Below are 22774 nucleotides of genomic sequence, written 5' to 3'. Positions count from 1 at the left end.
AAACTCAGCAGCACAAGTCAGCTACAGGTCTTATGTTGGGGCAGAAGCCAGGTGCAGATATATGTATGTGTATGTATGTATGTATGTATGTATATATATATAAATATATATATATATATATATATATATATATATATATATATATATAGACACACACACATATATCAAGAATCAGGCCAAATAAGGGCTCACTGGCAGTTTCAGGGGTCCTGGCTGTTGGCAAATTCTCCCACAGCTACAAACACTCCCTCTAGACATGTGCAGTACAGCGGAGGCCACACACAGCGCTCAGGCTGGAGTCTCAGCCAGAGGAGTCTAGGCTTGCATCTTGCACTCACACAGCCTCAGAAAAAAAAAAGCTGGCTTTAGGTGTGGCTCTTGGACTCTGGCAGGGGTCTGGGGACAGACTAGGGAGGGGCTCCAGTAGTCACATCAGCAAATGTGGATACTTGTGATGCAAAAACTGATGTCATTTGCAGGAAATGCCAGGTGGCTTGCAAGATCTGTTTAATCAGTGGTGGAATCTGCTGAGTTTGTCTCTTAAGTAGGTCCCCGTGAACTGCAACAACTTCTGCTGTGTGGCTGCTATTAGTAGTCCCTGCTTTTCTTCTTGTTCCTCACATCTCTATACATCTGAGATTTGTGAGTCTGGGTAGAGTGAAATCAAAGCAGGACATTTGTACAATGACCCCAAAGGCTGGAGAACCCTGTTGCTCAGACTTCTCTCCCGCTCCTGGTGAGGGGAACTCTTTCTACCTGGGAGGTTCCTTCGCCACACTGAACGTTGCTTACTTGGGGGATGGTGTGATTTTTTTAGCCTCAACTAATGCCTATTCTCTACCTACTCATAAATTACAGTTCTGGTCAGGGACCTAGAAAGTAGATTCTGTACTCAAATATCCTGACATATTCTTTATTTAGAATTTTGGGGATCACCGAGAGCAAAGGGCAAGAGAGTATGTCTTGTATTAACATCCCAGTTTCTTTTTGAGCTCAGATTGAGGGCTTTAGGTAGAAGACTGTTGTTCCCTAAAGTTTGATGTCCCTACTATCTGGGGTAACACAGGTTATCACAAACTTTCATGACCTTTCAGCTTTCTCATGTTAATCTATTAGAGAGTTAAAATTTAATACTACATGTTTACTATGTTCAATATTTACAATTTCTTCAGAGTCACATGATTAAAAAACTCATATTTGAGAAAGCAAAGACTTTTCAACTGGAAGTTCTGATATTAACCCACTGTGTGATTATGTGTGGAAGTCTTTGCCTCTCTGAGCCATTATCACATTGCTCTTAAAATACAGATATAAGGCATTTTATTAGAATAGTCCTAAGATCTGTCCCAGCTCAACAATTTCTATGTTTTCTTCCTTCTCTGAAGAGTAAAGTGGTTAGGCATATGAGACCCTAGGATTTTTGCATAGAAAAAGGGAAGTCACAAGTTTTTCACATAAACAGATTGCTCTGGAGAAATAGAATATTATCATTCAAAAATCTACTCTTCTATGTAGCTTCCATTGATTTTCTACATAAATGATCATATACTCTGCAAATAAAGATAATTATTTTGTTTCCCAAAATTATTCCTGTTATTCAGTCACTAAGTCGTGTCCACTCTTTGCAACCCCATGGACTGTAGCATGCCAGGCTTCCCTGTCCTTCACTGTCTCCCAGAGTATGCTCAAAATCATGTGCATTGAGTGATGCTATCAAACCATCTCACCCTCTGCTGCCCTCTTCTCCTTTGGCCTTCCACCTTTCCCAGCATCAGGGTCTTTTTCAAGAAGTCCACTGTTTATTCAGGTGCCAAAATTATTGGAGCTTCGGCTTCAGCATTAGTCCTTCCAATGAATATTCACCATTGATTTCCTTCAGGATTGACTGGCTTGATTTCCTTGCTGTCCAAGGAACTCTCAAGAGTTTTCTCCAGCATCACAGTTTGGAAGCATTAATTCTTTGGTGCTCAGCTTTCTTTACTGTCTTACTCTCACATCTATACATGACTACTGGAAGAACTACAGCTTGGACTACAGGATCTTTGTCAGCAAAGTTATGTCTCTGCTTTTTAACAAACTGTTTAGGTTTGTCATAGCTTTTCTTCCAAGATGAAAACTTTTTTTTTTTTTTTTTTTTTGGTAGTTTCATGGCTGCAGTTACCATGTGCAGTGATTTTGGAACCCAAGAAAATAAAATCTTTCACTGTTTCCACTTTTTCCTCTTCTCTGCCATGAAGTGATGGGACAATATGCCATGCTCTCAAATTTTGGAAAGTTGACTTTTAAGCCAAATTTTCCCACTCTCTTTCACTTTCATCAAGAGGCTCTTGAACTCCTCCTCACTTTCTGCCATAAGTATGGTGTCATCGGCATATCTGAGGTCGTTGCTATTTCTCCTGGTAATTGTGATTCTAATTTGGGATTAACTTGGCCTGGTATTTTGCATGATGTACCCAGCATCAGTTCAGTTCAGTTCAGTCACTCAGTCGTGTCCGACTCTTTGCGACCCGAAGAATCACAACACACCAGGCCTCCCTGTCCATCACCAATTCCCAGAGTTCACTCAGACTCACATCCATCGAGTCAGTGATGCCATCCAGCCATCTCATCCTGGGTCGTCCCCTTCTCCTCCTGCCCCCAATCCCTCCCAGCATCAGAGTCTTTTCCAATGAGTCAACTCTTCACATGAGGTGGCCAAAGTACTGGAGTTTCAGCTTTAGCATCATTCCTTCCAAAGAAATCCCAGGGTTGATCTCCTTCAGAAAGGACTGGTTGAATCTCCTTGCAGTCCAAGGGGCTCTCAAGAGTCTTCTCCAACACCACAGTTCAAAAGCATAAATTCTTCAGCGCTCAGCCTTCTTCACAGTCCAACTCTCATATCCATACATGACCACAGGAAAAACCATAGCCTTGACTAGACGGACCTTAGTACCCAGCATAAAGTTAAATAAACAGGGTGACAATACACAGCCTTTTTGTACTCCTTTCCCAAGTTTGAACCAGTAAGTTGTTCCATGTAATGTTTTAACTGTTGCTTCTTGACCTGTATATAGGTTTCTCAGGACATAGGTAATGTGGTCTGGTATTTCTATCTCCTTAAGAATTTTCCACAGTCTGTTGTGATCCACACAGTCAAAGGCTTTAGGGTAGTCAATGAAGTAGAAGTAAGTATTTTTCTGGAATTTGCTTGCTTTCACAATGATCCAAAAATTATCGACAATTTGACCTCTGTTTCCTCTGCCTTTTCTAAACCCAACTTGTACATCTGAAAGTTCTCAGTTCCCATACTGCTTAAGCCAGGTTTGAAGGATTTTGAGCATAACCTTTCTAGCATGAGAAATGAGTGCAATTATTCAGTAGTTTGAACATTCTTTGACACTCTTCTTCTTTGAGATTGGAATAAAAACTGACTTTTCCAGTCCTGTGACCACTGCTGAGTTCTCCAAATTTGCTAACATACTGAGTGCTACACTGTAACAGCATCATCTTTTAGGATTTGAAATAGTTCAGCAGGAATTCCATCACCCCCCTAACTTTGTTTGTATTAATATTTCCTAAGGCCCACTTGACTTCACATTCCAGGATGTTTGCCTCTAGATTGGTGGCCACATCATCATGGTTATCCAGGTCACTAACCTTTTCTTGTGCAGTTCTGTGTATTCTTGCCACCTCTTCTCACTTCTTCCTCTGTTAGGTCTTTACAGTTTCTGTTCTTTTTTGTGCCTATATTTGCATTAAATGTTCCTTTGATATTTTCAATTTCCTTGAAGAGATCTCAAGTCTTTCCCATTCTATTGTTTTCATTTACTTTTCTTCATTATTTATTGAAGAAAGCTTTCTTATCTCCCCTTGCTATTCTCTGAAACACTGCCTTCATTTGGGTATATATTTCCCTTTCTCCCTTGCTTTTTCACTTCTCTTCTTTCCTCAGCTATTTGTAAATTCTCCTCAGATAACCACTTTGCTTTCTTGTTTTCTATTTCCTTGGAATGGTTTTGGTCACTGCCCCCTGTACAATGTTACAAACCTCTGTCCATTCTTCAGGCACTCTGTCTACCAGATCTAACCTCTTGAATCTACTTGTCTCCTCCTTTGTATAGTTATAAGGGATTTGATTTAGGTCATACCTGAATGTCTTACTGGTTTTCCCTACTTTCTCCAATTTAAGCATGAATTTTTGCAATAAGGAGCAATTTTGCAGTTAGGATGATCTGAGCCACAATTAGCTCCAGGTCTTTTTTTATTGACTGCATAGAGCTTCTCCATCTTGAGCTGCAAAGAATATAATCAATTTATTTCAGTATTGACCATTCGGTATTGTCCATATGTAGAGCCATCCCTTGTGTTGATGGAAAAGGGTCTTTGCTATGACCAATCTGTTCTCTTGTCAAAACTCTGTTAGCCTTTGCCCTGTTTCATTTTGTATTCTAAGGTCAAACTTGCCCGATAACTCCAGGTATCTCTTGACTTCCTACTTTTCCATTCCAATCCCCTATCATGAAAAGGACATTTTCTTTTGGTGTTCATTCTATCTTGTAAGTCTTCATAGAACTGGTCAACTTCAGTCTCATTGGCATCAGTGGTTTAGGCATAGACTTGGATTACTGTGAGGTCAAATGGTTTGCCTTGGAAATGAATGTAGATCATTTTATCATTTAAGATTGCACCCAAGTACTACATTTCAGACTGTTTTATTGATTGTGAGGGCTACTCCATTTCTTCTAAGGGATTCTTAGAACAATTGCCCACAGTAGTGGATATAGTGGTCATCTGAATCCCAAAAGAATAACAAAAACAAAATCAACTCTTCTTCCAGTCAAGAATGTTCTCAGGCAACACACAATATGTATGGGGTTGTCACCTAATAGGTGCTTTTCTTTGAAGTCATATTCTTTGAATCTGCGAATCTGGCTTCCTGAGGTTCTAAAGATTTCAAAGGGACAAACTTTTCTGAACTCTTATTTTTATTTACTCATGATGAAATTACTGACTCAGTAACTTTTAAATCCTAAAAGGATTTTCATGCCAAAATGAGGCTGCAAGATATATAACATTTACTCAGCAAATGTAGAATGTATTTGACTTGAAACACTTTCCAATGCAGAGTTCACAAGTTACAAAACCAGAGCTGAAGTCTTGTACTATGCCTTAGAAATAGTAATTTGAATGCATCCCTTCAGTTCTCGTTCCCATTCTCCTCATCTGTAAAAGGGATTGAAAGATATCTGTTTTATGAGTTGATGATGAGAGTCAAATAATAAGGCAGCCACAAAAGTGCTTTGTAAACTTTCTACAAATAAAAAGAATTATTTTTTAGTTAAGGGAAGCCATTTATTTTCTTAAAAAAAAGCACTTTAGAATTCTAGACACATTATTTAAAAATCTAATAGTGGCTTTAAAGAAGACTGCTTTTAAATTTGGTTCTTTTGATTTTATTGCATTTAGATGCTAGTTTAAATATGTTGTGTTCTTATCTGTGGAGTATGGACATGGTGGTTTTTCCAGACTGGGTTGTTATTGAATGTGGTTAGTTCCCCAGCCTCCACCCTGAGCTGTGGTCCTCTGATGCTTCAGAAGCTTTGTCTGATGCTCTTCAGAAGCTCTTGTCTCTGAGAACCTTCTTGCTGACTTCCATGTTGAAAACTAAGTAACACTGGCTGTCTTGATTGAGTTTTATATGTGCACAACTCTTAAGAGGGGGACTTTTCTCCAGGCAGCTGTTGTTGTAGAACACCAGTTTCTTTTTTAAAGGTATACTTAGCATATGTGGTGGGGCAGATGTCTTAGGTTCCATTCCATCTCTCCCCTTTATTAACTGGGCAGGGAGGTATCAGGTAATTCAGCTAAAACATTTCTGTTCAAAGCATCTTATGAAGATCAAGTGAGCTAACTGGGTGGGAAATATCTGGCACAGAAGAGCCAGTAAAATATTTCCTCAGCCAATCTTATCTTGTTGGTTATATGCTAGTTTTATTTTATTATTAAATTCAGCTTCTGAAATATTAGGAAGTATTTATTAACTACATTGAGCTTCCCAGGTAGTGCTAATGGTAAAGAACCTGCCTGCCAATGCAGGAGAGATAAGAGAGGTGGTTTCAATCCCTGGTTTGGGCAGATTTCCTGGAGGAGGGCATGGCAACCCACTCCAGTATTCTTGCTTGGAGAATCCCGTGGACAGAGGAACCTGGCTGGCTATAGTCCATGGGATCACAAAGAGTCAGACTAGACTGAAGTGACTTAGCATGCATGTATTACCTAAATTAATTAATTAAATGTTAAACTAAGTATTTATATATACCTGAAATAAATGTTACTAATGTACTTGCTAGCAATAAAGGACATTCTAGAACTATTTTCCATACAACTTTTGGGGTAATTTTCATCATTGCTATTGTTTGCACTTGATTTTTGTACACACAATTCACTTTCAGTCTTCATATTTATTCAATCCATACTGGTCTTGGGCAGTATATTCAGGAGGTGCTTCTGATTTAAAAAAAAAAAAAAAGTCTTTGTAGGAAATGAGAAGTCATAGTGCCTCACTTGATGATTTTTACCTCATGCTTAATAGACTTCATTCTTTTATATTGTCCTTAGCTGGACTGATCAAGCTTTCTTCATTTCATTTTGCTTTTCTTCTATTAAAAGGAAAGATATTTCATTTTAGGTGTATTTTAAACTGTCAGGCAAAATTTTGGTATTGTAAGTGCTTGTATCTGTCCATATAATTAAAAATTAGAATTACTATCGATAGCCTTACTAGAATAAGATAGCCTTACTATCTAGAATAAGATAGACCACTCTCTAAATGCTGACAACTTCCTACCCTCTATATCAGCTTGCATATTTTGTTAGAAACATCTAGAATTTTAGCCCTCTTTTCCTTATGAAAAATAACTTGATAATTTCTTTAAGCTTTGCTACCACATTCTCAGTCATTCTTTAGACTCAAAAGTTTTGCTTGCCTTTTGTACATCATTAATTTTGTGTCCCACTTTCTCCCCTTTTGGGGATATGTGTTTTTTTTTTTTTTTGGAGTTTTTCCTCAGGTAATTATTTCAGAAGTGATTTCAAGATTATAAAACTCTGAATGTTCAAAAGTGTCTATATGTTTCTTACTTATTTTATTTTGGGCTCTGCCACACAGCACAGGACCTTAGTGCCCTGACCAGGGATTGAACCCATGCTCCCTGCAGTGGAAGCATAGAGTCTTAACCACTAGACCACCAGGGAAGGCCCTCAAATGTCTATACTTTGACCTTATGGTTGAATTGAGTTTATCCGGTATAGAATAACAATTTTGAAAATCATTTCCTATTGAGCTTTGAGATTTTACTTGACTGTTTTTAATTATTTATAAGCATTGTATAAGGAAAGATTTATTCTAAATTGAGTCTCATTCTTTGTAACTTCGTTTATCTCTTTTCTCTTTGTAACTTCTTTTTTCTCTTTAAAACGTTTCAGGATTTTATTTTCCCTTGTTATTCTCATGTTTCACAAGATTTTGGGAGTGTGGATCTTTTCTCTGTAATCCTGTTTAGAATTTGGTGGATTCTTTGGACTTTTCATCATTGTAGGAAAAATGTATTCAATTTCCTTTGCTTATTATTGTTTGCTTGTTTTTCTCTCTCTTCAAAACTCCTGTGATAAAGTCACTAGGATTTCTATTAATAGATCTATTTCCTATACTACTTAATTTGTTTAATGTTTTCATCATTACTATTTTGTACTCTATCCTCGTGGAAACCCATGTTACTGCTAGATCTTACTGCTGTTTAAAATAAGTGAAAATGGAACTAAATCTATTTTATTACTCAGCGTATCCATTTATTGAAAAATATTTTTTGCCACCACATACTTAATTGCCAAGAACTTCTCAGTTTTCTAATAACTTTTTCTTTTTCTTGGCTAAATTTATCTGATGATACAGTTGTTTTAACTTTTCTGTTTTCATTAAGTCCTTCAAGGAATAGATTTCTGACTTTTAAGTTTGATGCTTATTATGCAATTGGAGGTCCTCAAATATCTTTTGAGTCTTGAAATTTTGTTCATATCTGTGAGTTTGTAGACACTTTCAAATATTTATAGTATTGAATGCTGGAGTGTATTTTTTGACCTAGCTGTGAACATACAATGTTTGCTCTGGCTATGTGATCCTTATTGGAAATGGGTATGCACAGCAGCGGGGTGGGTGATATGCAGCCACGGGACCTTCCACTGATGTCTTTGAGTGATTTCTTTCCTTGACTTGTTATTCCTGTTCCTGTCTACTGTCTGCTGACCAGCATCTCCTCTGGATGTAAGTGGTGTCAGAACTCCTGGCACCAAAAAAGGGCTCTGTGAGAACTAGTGGGATAGCTCTACTCTTTTCTAAGATAAGACCAGCTCCCTATTCCTTTCTTTATTTGTCCTGCCCGCTTCTTCTGTTTTCACCTGGCCTTTCCATGGATTTTATGAGAAAAAGCTCTAAGAGAGTGCTTCTTTTTCTGCTTATATGATGAGCAGAGACGCTCTCATCATTTGTTGTGATTGTGAATTCCAGTCCTTTGAAACTCTGATAGCTTCAATTTTACTACTAAAATATGGCCATCTCTGATAAAGTGAATTATTTTTCAGTTGAGATTTCCATTGAAACTTACATGTTTATCAATACTAATGTAACCTTTTGTTTAAATATCTATTGACAAGTCAAAGTGCACTGATGATAAAGCAATATTTATTTAAAAGTTCAAAGACTTATTGCATGTTTGATGATAAGCTTGCACTTTGTTTGTTTTTTTTTCCTTTGCACTTAGTTTTTATAAAGTGTTTGGATTTTAAGCTTTCAGCTGCCCTCACACAAAGTGCACCAATGGATCCCTTTGTAGTTCTGGTGATCTGTCTTTCTATTTTGATTTTCCTTTTTCTATGGAATCAGAGGCATGGCAAAGGGAAGCTGCCACCTGGACCCACTCCTCTCCCAATTGTTGGAAATATTCTCCAGATAAATATTAAGAATATCAGCAAATGCATAAGCAAGGCAAGTATGATTACTTTTCTTCCAGTTGTTTGTAATGAGTAAATAAGACTGCCCTATGTCTTGTCCCAGACTCCATAGTCCCAGACACCATGTTTGTTAAAAGTGGTTTTAATTTTTTTTTTATGTTATACATCATTTTATTTTATTTTATTTTATTTTAAATTTTAAAATCTTTAATTCTTACATGCATTCCCAAACATGAACCCCCCTCCCACCTCCCTCCCCAAAACATCTTTCTGGGTCATCCCCATGCACCAGCCCCAAGCATGCTGCATCCTGCGTCAGACATAGACTGGCGATTCAATTCACATGATAGTATACATGTTAGAATGTCATTCTCCCAAATCATCCCACCCTCTCCCTCTCCCTCTGAGTCCAAAAGTCTGTTATACACATCTGTGTCTCTTTCCCTGTCTTGCATACAGGGTCGTCATTGCCATCTTCCTAAATTCCATATATATGTGTTAGTATACTGTATTGGTGTTTTTCTTTCTGGCTTACTTCACTCTGTATAATCGGCTCCAGTTTCATCCATCTCATCAGAACTGATTCAAATGAATTCTTTTTAACGGCTGAGTAATACTCCATTGTGTATATGGACCACAGCTTTCTTATCCATTCATCTGCTGATGGACATCTAGGTTGTTTCCGTGTCCTGGCTATTATAAACAGTGCTGCGATGAACATTGGGGTACATGTGTCTCTTTCAATTCTGGTTTCCTCGGTGTGTATGCCCAGAAGTGGGATTGCTGGGTCATAAGGTAGTTCTATTTGCAATTTTTTAAGGAATCTCCACACTGTTCTCCATAGTGGCTGTACTAGTTTGCATTCCCACCAACAGTGTAGGAGGGTTCCCTTTTCTCCACACCCTCTCCAGCATTTATTGGTTGCAGATTTTTGGATCGCAGCCATTCTGACTGGTGTGAAGTGGTACCTCATTGTGGTTTTGATTTGCATTTCTCTAATAATGAGTGATGTTGAGCATCTTTTCATGTGTTTGTTAGCCATCCGTATGTCTTCTTTGGAGAAATGTCTGTTTAGTTCTTTGGCCCATTTTTTGATTGGGTCGTTTATTTTTCTGGAGTTGAGCTACAGAAGTTGCTTGTATATTTTTGAGATTAGTTGTTTGTCAGTTGCTTCATTTGCTATTATTTTCTCCCATTCAGAAGGCTGTCTTTTCACCTTGCTTATATTTTCCTTTGTTGTGCAGAAGCTTTTAATTTTAATTAGATCCCATTTGTTTATTGTTGCTTTTATTTCCAGCATTCTGGGAGGTGGATCATAGAGGATCCTGCTGTGATTTATGTCTGAGAGTGTTTTGCCTATGTTCTCCTCTAGGAGTTTTATAGTTTCTGATCTTACATTTAGATCTTTAACCCATTTTGAGTTTATTTTTGTGTGCGGTGTTAGGAAGTGATCTAGTTTCATTCTTTTACAAGTGGTTGACCAGTTTTCCCAGCACCACTTGTTAAAGAGATTGTCTTTACTCCATTGTATATTCTTGCCTCCTTTGTCAAAGATAAGGTGTCCATATGTGTGTGGATTTATCTCTGGGCTTTCTATTTTGTTCCATTGATCTATATGTCTGTCTTTGTGCCAGTACCATACTGTCTTGATGACTGTGGCTTTGTAGTAGAGCCTGAAGTCAGGCAAGTTGATTCCTCCAGTTCCATTCTTCTTTCTCAAGATTGCTTTGGCTATTCGAGGTGTTTTGTATTTCCATACAAATCTTGAAATTACTTGTTCTAGTTCTGTGAAAAATGTGGCTAGTAGCTTGATAGGGATTGCATTGAATCTGTAAATTGCTTTGGGTAGTATACTCATTTTCACTATATTGATTCTTTCGATCCATGAACATGGTGAATTTCTCCATCTATTAGTGTCCTCTTTGATTTCTTTCATCAGTGTTTTATAGTTTTCTATACATAGGTCTTTAGTTTCCTTAGGTAGATATATTCCTAAGTATTTTATTCTTTTCGTTGCAATGGTGAATGGAATTGTTTCCTTAATTTCTTTTTCTACTTTCTCATTATTCATGTATAGGAATGCAAGGGATTTCTGTGTGTTGATTTTATATCCTGCAACTTTACTATATTCATTGATGAGCTCTAGTAATTTTCTGGTGGAGTCTTTAGGGTTTTCCATGTAGAGGATCATGTCATCTGCAAACAGTGAGAGTTTTACTTCTTCTTTTCCAATTTGGATTCCTTTTATTTCTTTTTCTGCTCTGATTGCTGTGGTCAAAACTTCCAGAACTATGTTGAATAGTAGTGGTGAAAGTGGACACCCTTGTCTTGTTCCTGACTTTAGGGGAAATGCTTTCAATTTTTCACCATTGAGGATAATGTTTGCTGTGGGTTTGTCATAGATAGCTTTTATTATGTTGAGATATGTTCCTTCTATTCCTGCTTTCTGGAGAGATTTTATCATAAATGGATGTTGAATTTTGTCAAAGGCCTTCTCTGCATCTATTGAGATAATCATATGGTTTTTATTTTTCAATTTGTTAATGTGGTGAATTACATTGATTGATTTGCGGATATTGAAGAATCCTTGCATCCCTGGGATAAAGCCCACTTGGTCATGGTGTATGATCTTTTTAATGTGTTGTTGGATTCTGATTGCTAGAATTTTGTTGAGGATTTTTGCATCTATGTTCATCAGAGATATTGGCCTGTAGTTTTCTTTTTTTGTGACATCTTTGTCAGGTTTTGGTATTAGGGTGATGGTGGCCTCATAGAATGAGTTTGGAAGTTTACCTTCCTCTGCAATTTTCTGGAAGAGTTTGAGTAGGATAGGTGTTAGCTCTTCTCGAAATTTTTGGTAGAATTCACCTGTGAAGCCATCTGGACCTGGGCTTTTGTTTGCTGGAAGATTTCTGATTACAGTATCAATTTCCGTGCTTGTGATGGGTCTGTTAAGATTTTCGATTTCTTCCTGGTTCAGTTTTGGAAAATTGTACTTTTCTAAGAATTTGTCCATTTCTTCCACGTTGTCCATTTTATTGGCATACAACTGCTGATAGTAGTCTCTTATGATCCTTTGTATTTCTGTGTTGTCTGTTGTGATCTCTCCATTTTCATTTCTAATTTTATTGATTTGATTTTTCTCTCTTTGCTTCTTGATGAGTCTGGCTAATGGTTTGTCAATTTTATTTATCCTTTCAAAGAACCAGCTTTTGGCTTTGTTGATTTTTGCTATGGTCTCTTTTGTTTCTTTTGCATTTATTTCTGCCCTAATTTTTAAGATTTCTTTCCTTCTACTCACTCTGGGGTTCTCCAACTCTTCCTTTTCTAGTTGCTTTAGTTGTAGAGTTAGGTTATTTATTTGACTTTTTTCTTGTTTCTTGAGGTATGCCTGTATTGCTATGAACTTTCCTCTTAGCACTGCTTTTATAGTGTCCCACAGGTTTTGGGTTGTTGTGTTTTCATTTTCATTAGTTTCTATGCATATTTTGATTTCTTTTTTGATTTCTTCTGTGATTTGTTGGTTATTCAGAAGTGTGTTGTTCAACCTCCATATGTTGGAATTTTTAATAGTTTTTCTCCTGTAATTGAGATCTAATCTTAATGCATTATGGTCAGAAAAGATGCTTGGAATGATTTCGATTTTTTTGAATTTATCAAGTTTAGATTTATGGCCCAGGATGTGATCTATCCTGGAGAAGGTTCCATGAGCACTTGAAAAAAAGGTGAAATTCGTTGTTTTGGGGTGAAATGTCCTATAGATATCAATTAGGTCTAACTGATCTAATGTATCATTTAAAGTTTGCGTTTCTTTGTTAATTTTCTGTTTAGTTGATCTGTCCATAGGTGTGAGTGGGGTATTAAAGTCTCCCACTATTATTGTGTTATTGTTGATTTCCCCTTTCATACTTGTTAGCATTTGTCTTACATATTGTGGTGCTCCTATATTGGGTGCATATATATTTATAATTGTTATATCTTCTTCTTGGATTGTTCCTTTGATCATTATGTAGTGGCCTTCTTTGTCTCTTTTCACAGCCTTTGTTTTAAAGTCTATTTTATCGGAAATGAGTATTGCCACTCCTGCTTTCTTTTGGTCTCTATTTGCGTGGTATATCTTTTTCCAGCCCTTCACTTTCAGTCTGTATGTGTCCCTTGTTTTGAGGTGGGTCTCTTGTAAGCAGCATATAGAGGGGTCTTGTTTTTGTATCCATTCGGCCAGTCTTTGTCTTTTGGTTGGGGCGTTCAACCCATTTACGTTTAAGGTAATTATTGATAAGTATGATCCCGTTGCCATTTACTTTATTATTTTGGGTTCGGGTTTATACACCCTTTTCATGTTTCCTGTCTAGAGGATATCCTTTAGAATTTGTTGAAGAGCTGGTTTGGTGGTGCTGAATTCTCTCAGCTTTTGCTTGTCTGTAAAGCTTTTGATTTCTCCTTCATATTTGAATGAGATCCTTGCTGGGTACAGTAATCTGGGCTGTAGGTTATTGTCTTTCATCACTTTAAGTATGTCTTGCCATTCCCTCCTGGCCTGAAGAGTTTCTATTGACAGATCAGCTGTTATCCTTATGGGAATCCCCTTGTGTGTTATTTGTTGTTTTTCCCTTGCTGCTTTTAATATTTGTTCTTTGTGTTTGATCTTTGTTAATTTGATTAATATGTGTCTTGGGGTGTTCCGCCTTGGGTTTATCCTATTTGGGACTCTCTGTGTTTCTTGGACTTGGGTGATTATTTCCTTCCCCATTTTAGGGAAGTTTTCAACTATTATCTCCTCAAGGATTTTCTCATGATCTTTCTTTCTGTCTTCTTCTTCTGGGACTCCTATAATTCGAATGTTGGAGCGTTTCATATTGTCCTGGAGGTCTCTGAGATTGTCCTCGTTTCTTTTAATTCGTTTTTCTTGTTTCCTCTCTGATTCATTTATTTCTACCATTCTATCTTCTATTTCACTAATCCTATCTTCTGCCTCCGTTATTCTACTATTTGTTGCCTCCAGAGTGTTTCTGATCTCATTTATTGTGTTATTCATTATATTTTGACTCTTTTTTATTTCTTCTAGGTCCTTGTTAAACCTTTCTTGCATCTTCTCAATCCTTGTCTCTAGGCTATTTATCTGTGTTTCCATTTTGATTTCAAGATTTTGGATCATTTTCACTATCAATATTCGGAATTCCTTCTCCGGTAGATTCCCTACTTCTTCCTCTTTTGTTTGGTTTGGTGGGCAACTCTCCTGTTCCTTTGCCTGCTGAGTATTCCTCTGTCTCTTCATCTTGGTTATATTGTTGCGTTTGGGGTGGCCTTTTTATATTCTGATAATTTGTGGAGTTCTCTTTATTATGGAGCTTCCTCACTTTGGGTGGGGTTCTATCAGTGGCTTGTCAAGGTTTCCTGGTTAGGGAGGCTTGTGTTGGAGTTTTGGTGGGTGGAGCTGGGTTTCTTCTCTCTGGAGTGCAGTGGAGTGACCCGTAATGGGTTATGAGACATCAAAGGTTTTGGGATAATTTTGAGCTGCCTGTATATTGAGGCTCAGGGGAGTGTTCCTGTGTTGCTGGAGAATTTGAGTGGTATGTCTTGTTTTGGAACTTGTTGGCCCTTGGGTGGAGCTTGGTTTCAGTGTAGGTATGAAGGCTTTTGATGAGCTCCTATTGCTTAATGTTCCCTGAATTCAAGAGTTCTCTAATGTTTTCAGGCTTTGAGTTTAAGCTTCCTGCTTCTGGTTTTCAGTTTTATTTTCACAGTAGCCTCTAGACTTCTCCATCTATACAGCACCGATGATAAAACATCTAGGTTAAAGATGAAAAGTTTCTCCACCTTGAGGGACACTCAGAGAGGTTCACTGAGTTACAAGGAGAAGAGAAGATGGAGGGGGTAGTTAGAGGTAACTGGAATGAGATGTGGTGAGATCAAGAGAGGAGAGAGCAAGCTAGCCAGTAGTCACTTCCTTATGTGCGCTCTATAGTCTGGACCGCTCAGAGGTATTTACAGAGTTATACAGGGAAGAGGAGAGGGAGGAAGTAGACAGAGGTGACCAGGAGGATAAGAGAGAGGAATGAGTAGGAGAGAGACAAATCCTGCCAGTAACCAGTTCCTTAGGTGCTCTCTACCGTCTGGAACACACAGAGATTCACAGAGTTGGATAGAGAAGAGATGGGGGAGAAAAGAGACAGAGGCCACCTGGTGGAGAAAAAGGAGAGGCCAGAGGAGGAGAGAGTGGACAAGCCAGTAATCTCGCTCTCAGGTAAACTTGGGTAGTGAAGTTTGGGTTTTTAAATGTACAAAATTGACAACAAAGATTAAAAATCTGGAGTAGAGGTTGGATTTTCAAAGATACAATATTAAAGAAAAGCAGAAGGAAAAAGGAAGAAAGAAAAAAAAAGAATTATTAAAAAACAAACAAACAAAAAAAAAACAAAACAAAACACCAACAACCATCCAAAGAGTATATATGGTGTTTGCCTTAAAAAAAAAAAAAAAAGTCTTTTTTTTTTAAAAATAGTAATACTAGGTTATAGAAATAAAAATTAGAGGAGAAATAGAAGATTTAACAATTAAAAAAAAGCTCGGAAAAAAAAGAAAAAAAAAAGCAAAAGGCAAAAAAAAAAAGAATGATTTTAAAAATATTAAAAAATTAAAAATATATCTGGCTCTTCTCTGATGTTATGGGTCGTGTGGGCTCACTTCCAAGGTGGTTCCCTCTGTTTAACGTCTTCTGTTTGCTGGTTTTTAGGCTCACTAGTTCAGTCGCGCTGTGGGGAGGGGGGATGCTGCAAACAAATAGCACTGTCGTGTGTACACAGTATCTCTGCCCCGCTTGACCTGTCCTTTCTCACGGTGCACAAACCGCTCCGGCTCTATGATGCTCAGCCGGGAACCGTCTGGGGCCGGCCCTAGGCTGCGTGCACTTCCCCGGTCCAAGCCGCTCAGGTTCGGCCCTCAGGCAGCCCTCAGAGGCACAAATGCGGCTGGGACTGCGCTTTGTGCCCTTCCCAGGTCCGAGTAGCTCAGGAGTTTGGCGAGCGCGATCGCCGCGGCTTGTCACCTTTTCCGCCGCTGCCGCTCAGCTCTCTGGGTGGACCGCTGGCGCACCCCGTGAGGCAGACTGTGACTGTCCAGCACCCCCAGAAGTCTTAGCAAAGGAGCCTGCTTGCAGTTAGGTAAGTAAAGTCTCTCCGGGTCTGCAATTGCCCCTTTCCAGTCCTTACGGCTCTGGCTGCCTGTCCCCGGCGGGGAATGGTCTGCAGCTGGCTTTTTCCGTTCCGTCCTTTGTTCTGTGCTGGGTCCTGGCAGTGTCTTATGTTCGAGCTTTTCGCGTGGTAGCTATCCCACAGTCTGGTTTGCTAGCTCAAGTTAGATCGTTCTGGTGGAGCTTGGGGCGTTCCTGCCCGATTCTTACAAAGCTCTGCAGCCCGCGCCTCCCGCGCGTCCCTGCCCTGCCCCCACTTCCCAATGGCGGATGCAGGCGTCTGTGCTGCTTTTCCGCTGGGGGAGTTACTGGTGGGCTTGTAATCTCTTGGTTTTAATTATTTATCTATTTTTCCTTCCTGTTATGTTGCCCTCTGTGTTTCCAAGGCTCGCCACAGACTCGGCAGGGAGAGTGTTTCCTGGTGTTTGGAAACCTCTCTTCTTAAAATTCCCTTCCCGGGACGGGCTTCCCTTCCCGGGACGGAGCTCCCTCCCCACCTCCTTTGTCTCCTTTTTCGTCTTTTATATTTTTTCCTACCTGTTTTTGAAGACAATGGTCTGCTTTTCTGGTTGCCTGATGTCCTCTGCCAGCCTACAGAAGTTGTTTTGTGGAGTTTGCTCGGGGTTGAAATGTTCTTTTGAGGAATTAGTGAGGGAGAACGTGATCTTCCCGTCCTATTCCTCCGCCATCTTTCCCTCCTCTCTCTAAAAGTGGTTTTAAAGGGGAGTTCCCATTGGACACCTGGACATGGTTTTATTTATATATTTATTCATTGTTACTTATTTTTATTCATTTATTTTTAATATAAATTTATTTATTTTAATTGCCAAAAATAAATGTTTTTAAATAAATGAATAAAAATATTTATTTTTGGCTGTGCTCAGTCTTTATTACTTTGCACAGGTTTTCTTTGGCTGCAGCGAGCAGAAACTTCACTATAGTTGTGGTGTGTGGAATTCTCTTACCATGACTTCTCTTGTTGCAACAAGAGAACGCTCTGTGGCTCTTGGGTTCAGTAGTTGCCCCTCACAGTCTCCAGAGTGTAGGTTCAGTAGCTGTGGCACTCAGGCTTTTTCCCTGCAGCATGTGGGGTCTTCCCAGAAGAGGGATCAAACCAGTGTCCCTTGCATTGTGAGATGGATTACTGGTGGATTACCAGCAGAGCCCTATTAATTTATTTTCAATTGAGCTAGAGTTGATTTACAATATTATGTTAGTTTCAAGTGAGAATATAGAAAATTTTAGAGATTATGCTCCTTTGAAATTTATTGTAAATTATAGGATGTATTCCCTGTGCAGTTTATTTGTTTTATACATAGTAGTCTATAGTTTTTAATCCCCTACCCCTCTTTCCCCCCTCCATTCTTCTTGTTTCCCCATGGTAACCACTAGTTTTTTCTCTATGTATATGAGCCTGTTTATATTCTGTTCAATTCATTAATTTTATTTTTGAGTATTCCACATATAAATGTTGTCTTTCTCTGTCTGACTTACTTCACCAAGTGCAATGCCCTCCATATTAGTCTATGGTATTGCAAATGGCAAAATTTCATTCTTTTTTATGGTAAAGATGGTAAAAAATCTGCCCAAAATGTTGGAGACCTGGGTTTGATTCCTGGGTTGAGAAAGACAACCTGGAGAATGGAATGGCTACCCACTTCAGTATTTTTGCCTGGAGAATTCCATGGACAGAGGAGCCTGGTGGGCTACAGTCTAGGGGGTCGCAAAGAGTCGGATACAGCTTAGTGACTAACACTTTCACTTTACTAGCAGGCAGTTGCTGCTGCTGCTAAGTCGCTTCAGTCGTGTCCGACTCAGTCGTGACTCTCTTCTCCAGAGGAGAAGGCAATGGCACCCCACTCCAGTGTTCTTGCCTGGAAAATCCCATGGACTGAGGAGCCTGGTAGGCTTCAGTCCATGGGGTCGCTGAGAGTCGGACATGACTGAGTGACTTCACTTTCACTTTTCACTTTCATGCATTGGAGAAGGAAATGGCAACCCACTCCATTGTTCTTGCCTGGAGAATCCCAGGGACCGGGGAGCCTGGTGGGCTGCCATCTATGGGGTCGCACAGAGTTGGACACGACTGAAGCGACTTAGCAGCAGCAGCAGCAGCAGCAGGAGGAGGCAGATCCAAAAATATATGCTATAATACATGTGAAAGAGTATACTGCTTATGTTTTCTTCTAGAGTTTTATGGCTTCTGGTCTTACATTTAAGTCCTCAACCCTTTTTGAGTTAAGTTTTGTATACAGCATGAGAAAATGTTTGTTTCTGTGTTGTTCATCACTGAGTCGTGTCTGACTCTTTGCGACCCATGGACTGCAGCATGCCAGGCTACTCTGTCCTCCACTATCTCTTGAAGTTTGCTCAAACTCATGTCTGTTGAGTCAGTGATGTATCTAACCATCTCACCGTCTGCCACCCTCTTCTCCTTTGTCTTCAGTCTTTCCTAGCATGAGGGTCTTTTCCAGTGAGTTGGCTCTTCCAATCAGGTCGCCAAAGTATTGGAGCTTTAGCTTAATCAACAGTCCTTCCAATGAATATTCAGGACTGATTTCCTTTAGGATGGACTGGTTGGATCTCCTTGCAGTCCCAGGGACTCTCAAGAGTCTTCTCCAATACCACAATTCAAAAGCATCAGTTCTTCAGTGCTCAGCCTTCTTTATGGTTCACCTCTCTCATCCATACATGACTACTAGAAACCATAGCTTTGACTATATGGACCTTTGTCAGCAAAGTGATGTCTCTGCTTTTTGATATGCTGTCTAGATTTGTCATAGCTTTTCTTTCAAGGAGGAAATATTTTTTAATTTCATGGCTGCAGTCAATGTCCACAGTAATTTTGGAACCCAAGAAAATAAAATCTGTCACTGCTTCCACTTTTTCCCTTCTATTTGCCATGAAATAATGGGATCAGATGCCATGGTCTTAGTTTTTTGAATGCTGATTTAAGACAGCTTTTTCACTCTCCTCTCTCACCCTCCTCAAGGGGTTCTTTAGTTCCTCTTTGCCTTCTGCCATTAGATTAGTATCATCTGCATATCTGAGGTTATTGATATTTCTGCTGGTAATCTTGATGCCAGCTTGTGATTCATCCAGCCCAGCATTTCATATGATGTACTCTTCATATAAGTTAAGCTATACTCTGCATATAAGCAGGGTGACAATATACAGCCTTATTGTACTCCTTTCCCAATTTTGAACCAGTCAGTTGTTGCATGTCCAGTTCTAACTGTTGCTTCTTTACCCGCATACAGGTTTCAGAGGAGACAGGCAAGGTGGTCTGGTATTCCCATCTCTTTAATAATTTTTCACAGATTTTGTGATCCATACCGTAAAAGGATTTAGTGTAGTCAGTGAAGTAGATGTTTGATCTCTGGTTCCTCTGCCCTTTCTAAACCTAGCTTTTGCATCTGGAAGGTCGCGATTCATGTACTGCTGAAGCCTATCTTAAAAGATTTTGAGCATAATATTACTAGCTTGAGAAATATTTTAATTCAATTCTTTTACATGTAGCTGTCTAGTTTTCCTCACATCACTTATTGAAGAAATTGCCTTTTCCCCACTGTATATTTTTGTGTCCTCTTTCACGGATTCCTTGTTCATGTAAGTGTGGGTTATTTTCTGGGCTATATGTTCTGCTCCATAGACCTGTTTCCGTTTTTATGCCAGTACAATTCTGTTTTGGTTACTGTAACTTTGTACTGTAGTCTGACATCAGGGAGTATGATACTTTCAGTTCTGTTCTTTCTTTGGATATCTTTGTCTACTTGAGATCTTTTGTGTTTCCATACAAATTTTGGAATTACTTGTAGCACTTTGAAAATTACACTGGTATTTTGATACGATTTGCTTTGAATTTGTTGATTTCCTTGGGAAATATATAATATGTTCATTTTAACAATATTAACCTTCCCTGTCCATGAGCATATTATGTCTTTCCACCTATTTGTATTGTCTTTTTTTTTTTTTTTAATCAGCATCTTACAGTTTTCTGAGTACATGTCTTTTACTTCCTTGGTTAATTATATTTATTGCTTGGAATTATATTCTCTTCTATGTGATGATAAGTGGGATTTTAAAAATAATTTCTCTTTCTGATAGGTTGTTCTTACTATTTAGAAATGGAACAGATTTCTGCATGTTAATTTTCTTATTCTACAACTTTTCCAAATTCACTGATGAGCTCTAGAAGATTTTTGTTGGGATCTTTAGAATTTTGGACAGCAAGGAGATCTAGCCAGTCCATCCTAAAGGAAATTAGCCCTGAGTATTCATTGGAAGGACTGATGCTGAAGCTGAAACTCCAATATTTTGGCCACCTGATGCAAAGAACTGACTCATTGGAAAAGACCCTGATGCTGGCAAAAATTGAAGGCGGGAGGAGAAGGGGATGACAGAGGATGAGATGGTCAGATGACATCAACGACTCAATGGATATGAGTTTAAGTAAACTCCAGGAGATGGTGATGGACAGAGAGGCCTGGCATGCTGTAGTCCATGGGATCACAAAGAGTTGGACAAGACTGAACAACTGAACTAAACTTAGAATTTTGTAAGCATAGTATTGTATCATCTACAAATAAGGACAGTTTTTCTTCATTCTTTCAGTTCCTTTTAGTTCACTTTCTTTGATTGCTATGGCTTTGATTTCCAATATGAAATTTTGAGTAAAAGTGGCAAGAGTAGGCATCCTTATCTTCTTCTTGATTTAGAGAAAATACTTTGTTTTTCACTGTCAAGTATGATGATGTTAGCTGTGGACTTATTATATATGTGATTTTTAAATTATGTTGAAGTATGTTGCCTCTATACCACTTTGTGGAGAATTTTTAATCTTAAATGGATATTGAATTTAATAAAAAACTTTTCTACATCTATTGAGTTATCCTATGAATTTTATTTTTCCATTTGTTAATGTGATGTATCACATTGATTAATTTGAGAATATTGAACCATACTTGCATCCCTGGGATAAATCCCACTTGTCCATGATGTATGACACCCAGACATGATTTCAGATGGTATGAAGCTAAAGGTTGCCAGAAAGGATTGAGATCAATGAGATCATTGTTGAAGTCGTCAAAATTAGGAATTCTCTGTCCATGTTGTGACCTATGTGTCCTTTATAACATTTGTTTTTGGTGAATTCTAATGGCAATGAAATTGCTTTAATTTTTAAAAACTGCATAGTTACAGAGTGACTACCTCAAACTTTCCTGAAAGAATAATACAGTGATTTGAAATCAAGAAAATAACCAAGTTTCAAGAGATCTCAGTTTCTGTTGTATTTGCTCAATGAATGAAAAACTGTTCTATAGCTCTTTAAATCTTGAAGGGATTATCTGAAATCTGACTTCTCTGGGAAAGGTAGTTATGAGAGTACTGCCCCTGGAAGCTCTCCTTCTGTGTATCAGACTCTGGTTTTGAAGAGATTGTGTCAGCACCCCAGCTCATACACTTGTTAACTTACAGCCTTGGTCAAATTTTAAAAATCTCTCTGAGATTTAATATTTATTTCTTTAAAATGTGAATAATAATTATTATACACAAATATTAATACCTGAGCTTAACAAGTTATTGAATACTTATTTTCAGTCCCAGGTGTGTCAGATGCTGGAAATTTTCAAAGTGAAAGAAAGTGAAAATTTTAGTCACTCAGTCATGTCCGACTCTTTGCTACCCCATGGACTGTGGCCCACCAGCCAGGCTCCTCTGTCCATGGAATTCTCCAAGCAAGAATACTGGAGTGTGTAGCTCTTCCCTTCTCCCAGGGATCTTCCCAACCCAGGAACGGAACCTAGGTCTTCCACATTGCAGGCAGGTTCCTTGACTATCCGAGAAGTTAATTTAAAAAAAAAAATCAGCAGTACGGAATTTACAGTCTAGATGGTAGGCATTTATTTATGAAAGTTATGCAAATAAGTGTATGATTATAAACCATGTAATAGGAACCCAGTAGAGAAAGGTGATATAGTTTAAAGGATTACAGGTAGGCGGCATAGTCAGTAAGAGTTCTCTGTGGAAGTGAAATTGGAGCTAAAATCTGAAATATAATTATACATTAACTGGATAAGATACAGGTAAATGTTTGTTCCATCTTTTTTCTCAGTCTGGAGCAGACTTAGTTATTGGAATGTCTAAAAGAGGACCAATTTTTTGTTACCCAGAGAGTAGGTAAAAGCATGGTGTGAGATGAGATTAGGCAGGTAAGCAGGGACCAGAGTATGTAGATCTTACAGGGATTTTAAGAATATTGGTCTTTAGCATAAGAGCAATATAATGTTCTTTAACATATGCTTTGTGAAATGAGTTGCTGTGCGGAGAATGAATTATAAGGTGGCAAAAGGACTCAAACATTGGACAAGTTGAAAGAGTGAAAGTCTACACCATGTAGTACACTAAAGAAGCTGTCATGACAGAAAGACCACAATAATGCAGTGACTTAAGGAAGACAGTTTATTTGTGCCTTCCACATAGAAGGCATAGAGTTAAGTGCTGCTGGGCTGCCTCTCCTTCACCAGGTCTTTCAGAGAACCAGATCTTCTCAGTCTTGTGGTTTACCATTCTGTGCTCTAAGGCTGTTGTTCTCATTTG

The 22774-nt window shown here is 38.6% G+C and overlaps 1 protein-coding gene across 2 annotated transcripts in view; it reads left to right on the top strand.

Annotated features, from left to right (window-relative positions):
- Positions 1 to 8720: 8720 nt before the first annotated feature.
- Positions 8721 to 22774, top strand: part of LOC138427954 (cytochrome P450 2C21-like) — a 59233-nt gene continuing 45179 nt past the window's right edge. Inside the window, exon 1 of one of the 2 annotated variants that reach the window (XM_069568079.1) lies at positions 8721 to 9019. In XM_069568079.1, the coding sequence (XP_069424180.1) occupies positions 8744 to 9019 (276 nt within the window). In that variant the 5' untranslated portion in view covers positions 8721 to 8743. The remainder of the gene's footprint in view (positions 9020 to 22774) is intronic. The other variant, XM_069568081.1, reaches the window with a different exon arrangement.

The sequence above is a fragment of the Ovis canadensis genome, chromosome 22, assembly GCF_042477335.2.
Source record: "Ovis canadensis isolate MfBH-ARS-UI-01 breed Bighorn chromosome 22, ARS-UI_OviCan_v2, whole genome shotgun sequence".
Taxonomy (NCBI): Eukaryota; Metazoa; Chordata; class Mammalia; order Artiodactyla; family Bovidae; genus Ovis; species Ovis canadensis.
Note: the sequence above shows the minus strand (reverse complement) of the source record. Positions and strands in the feature narration are given on the sequence as shown.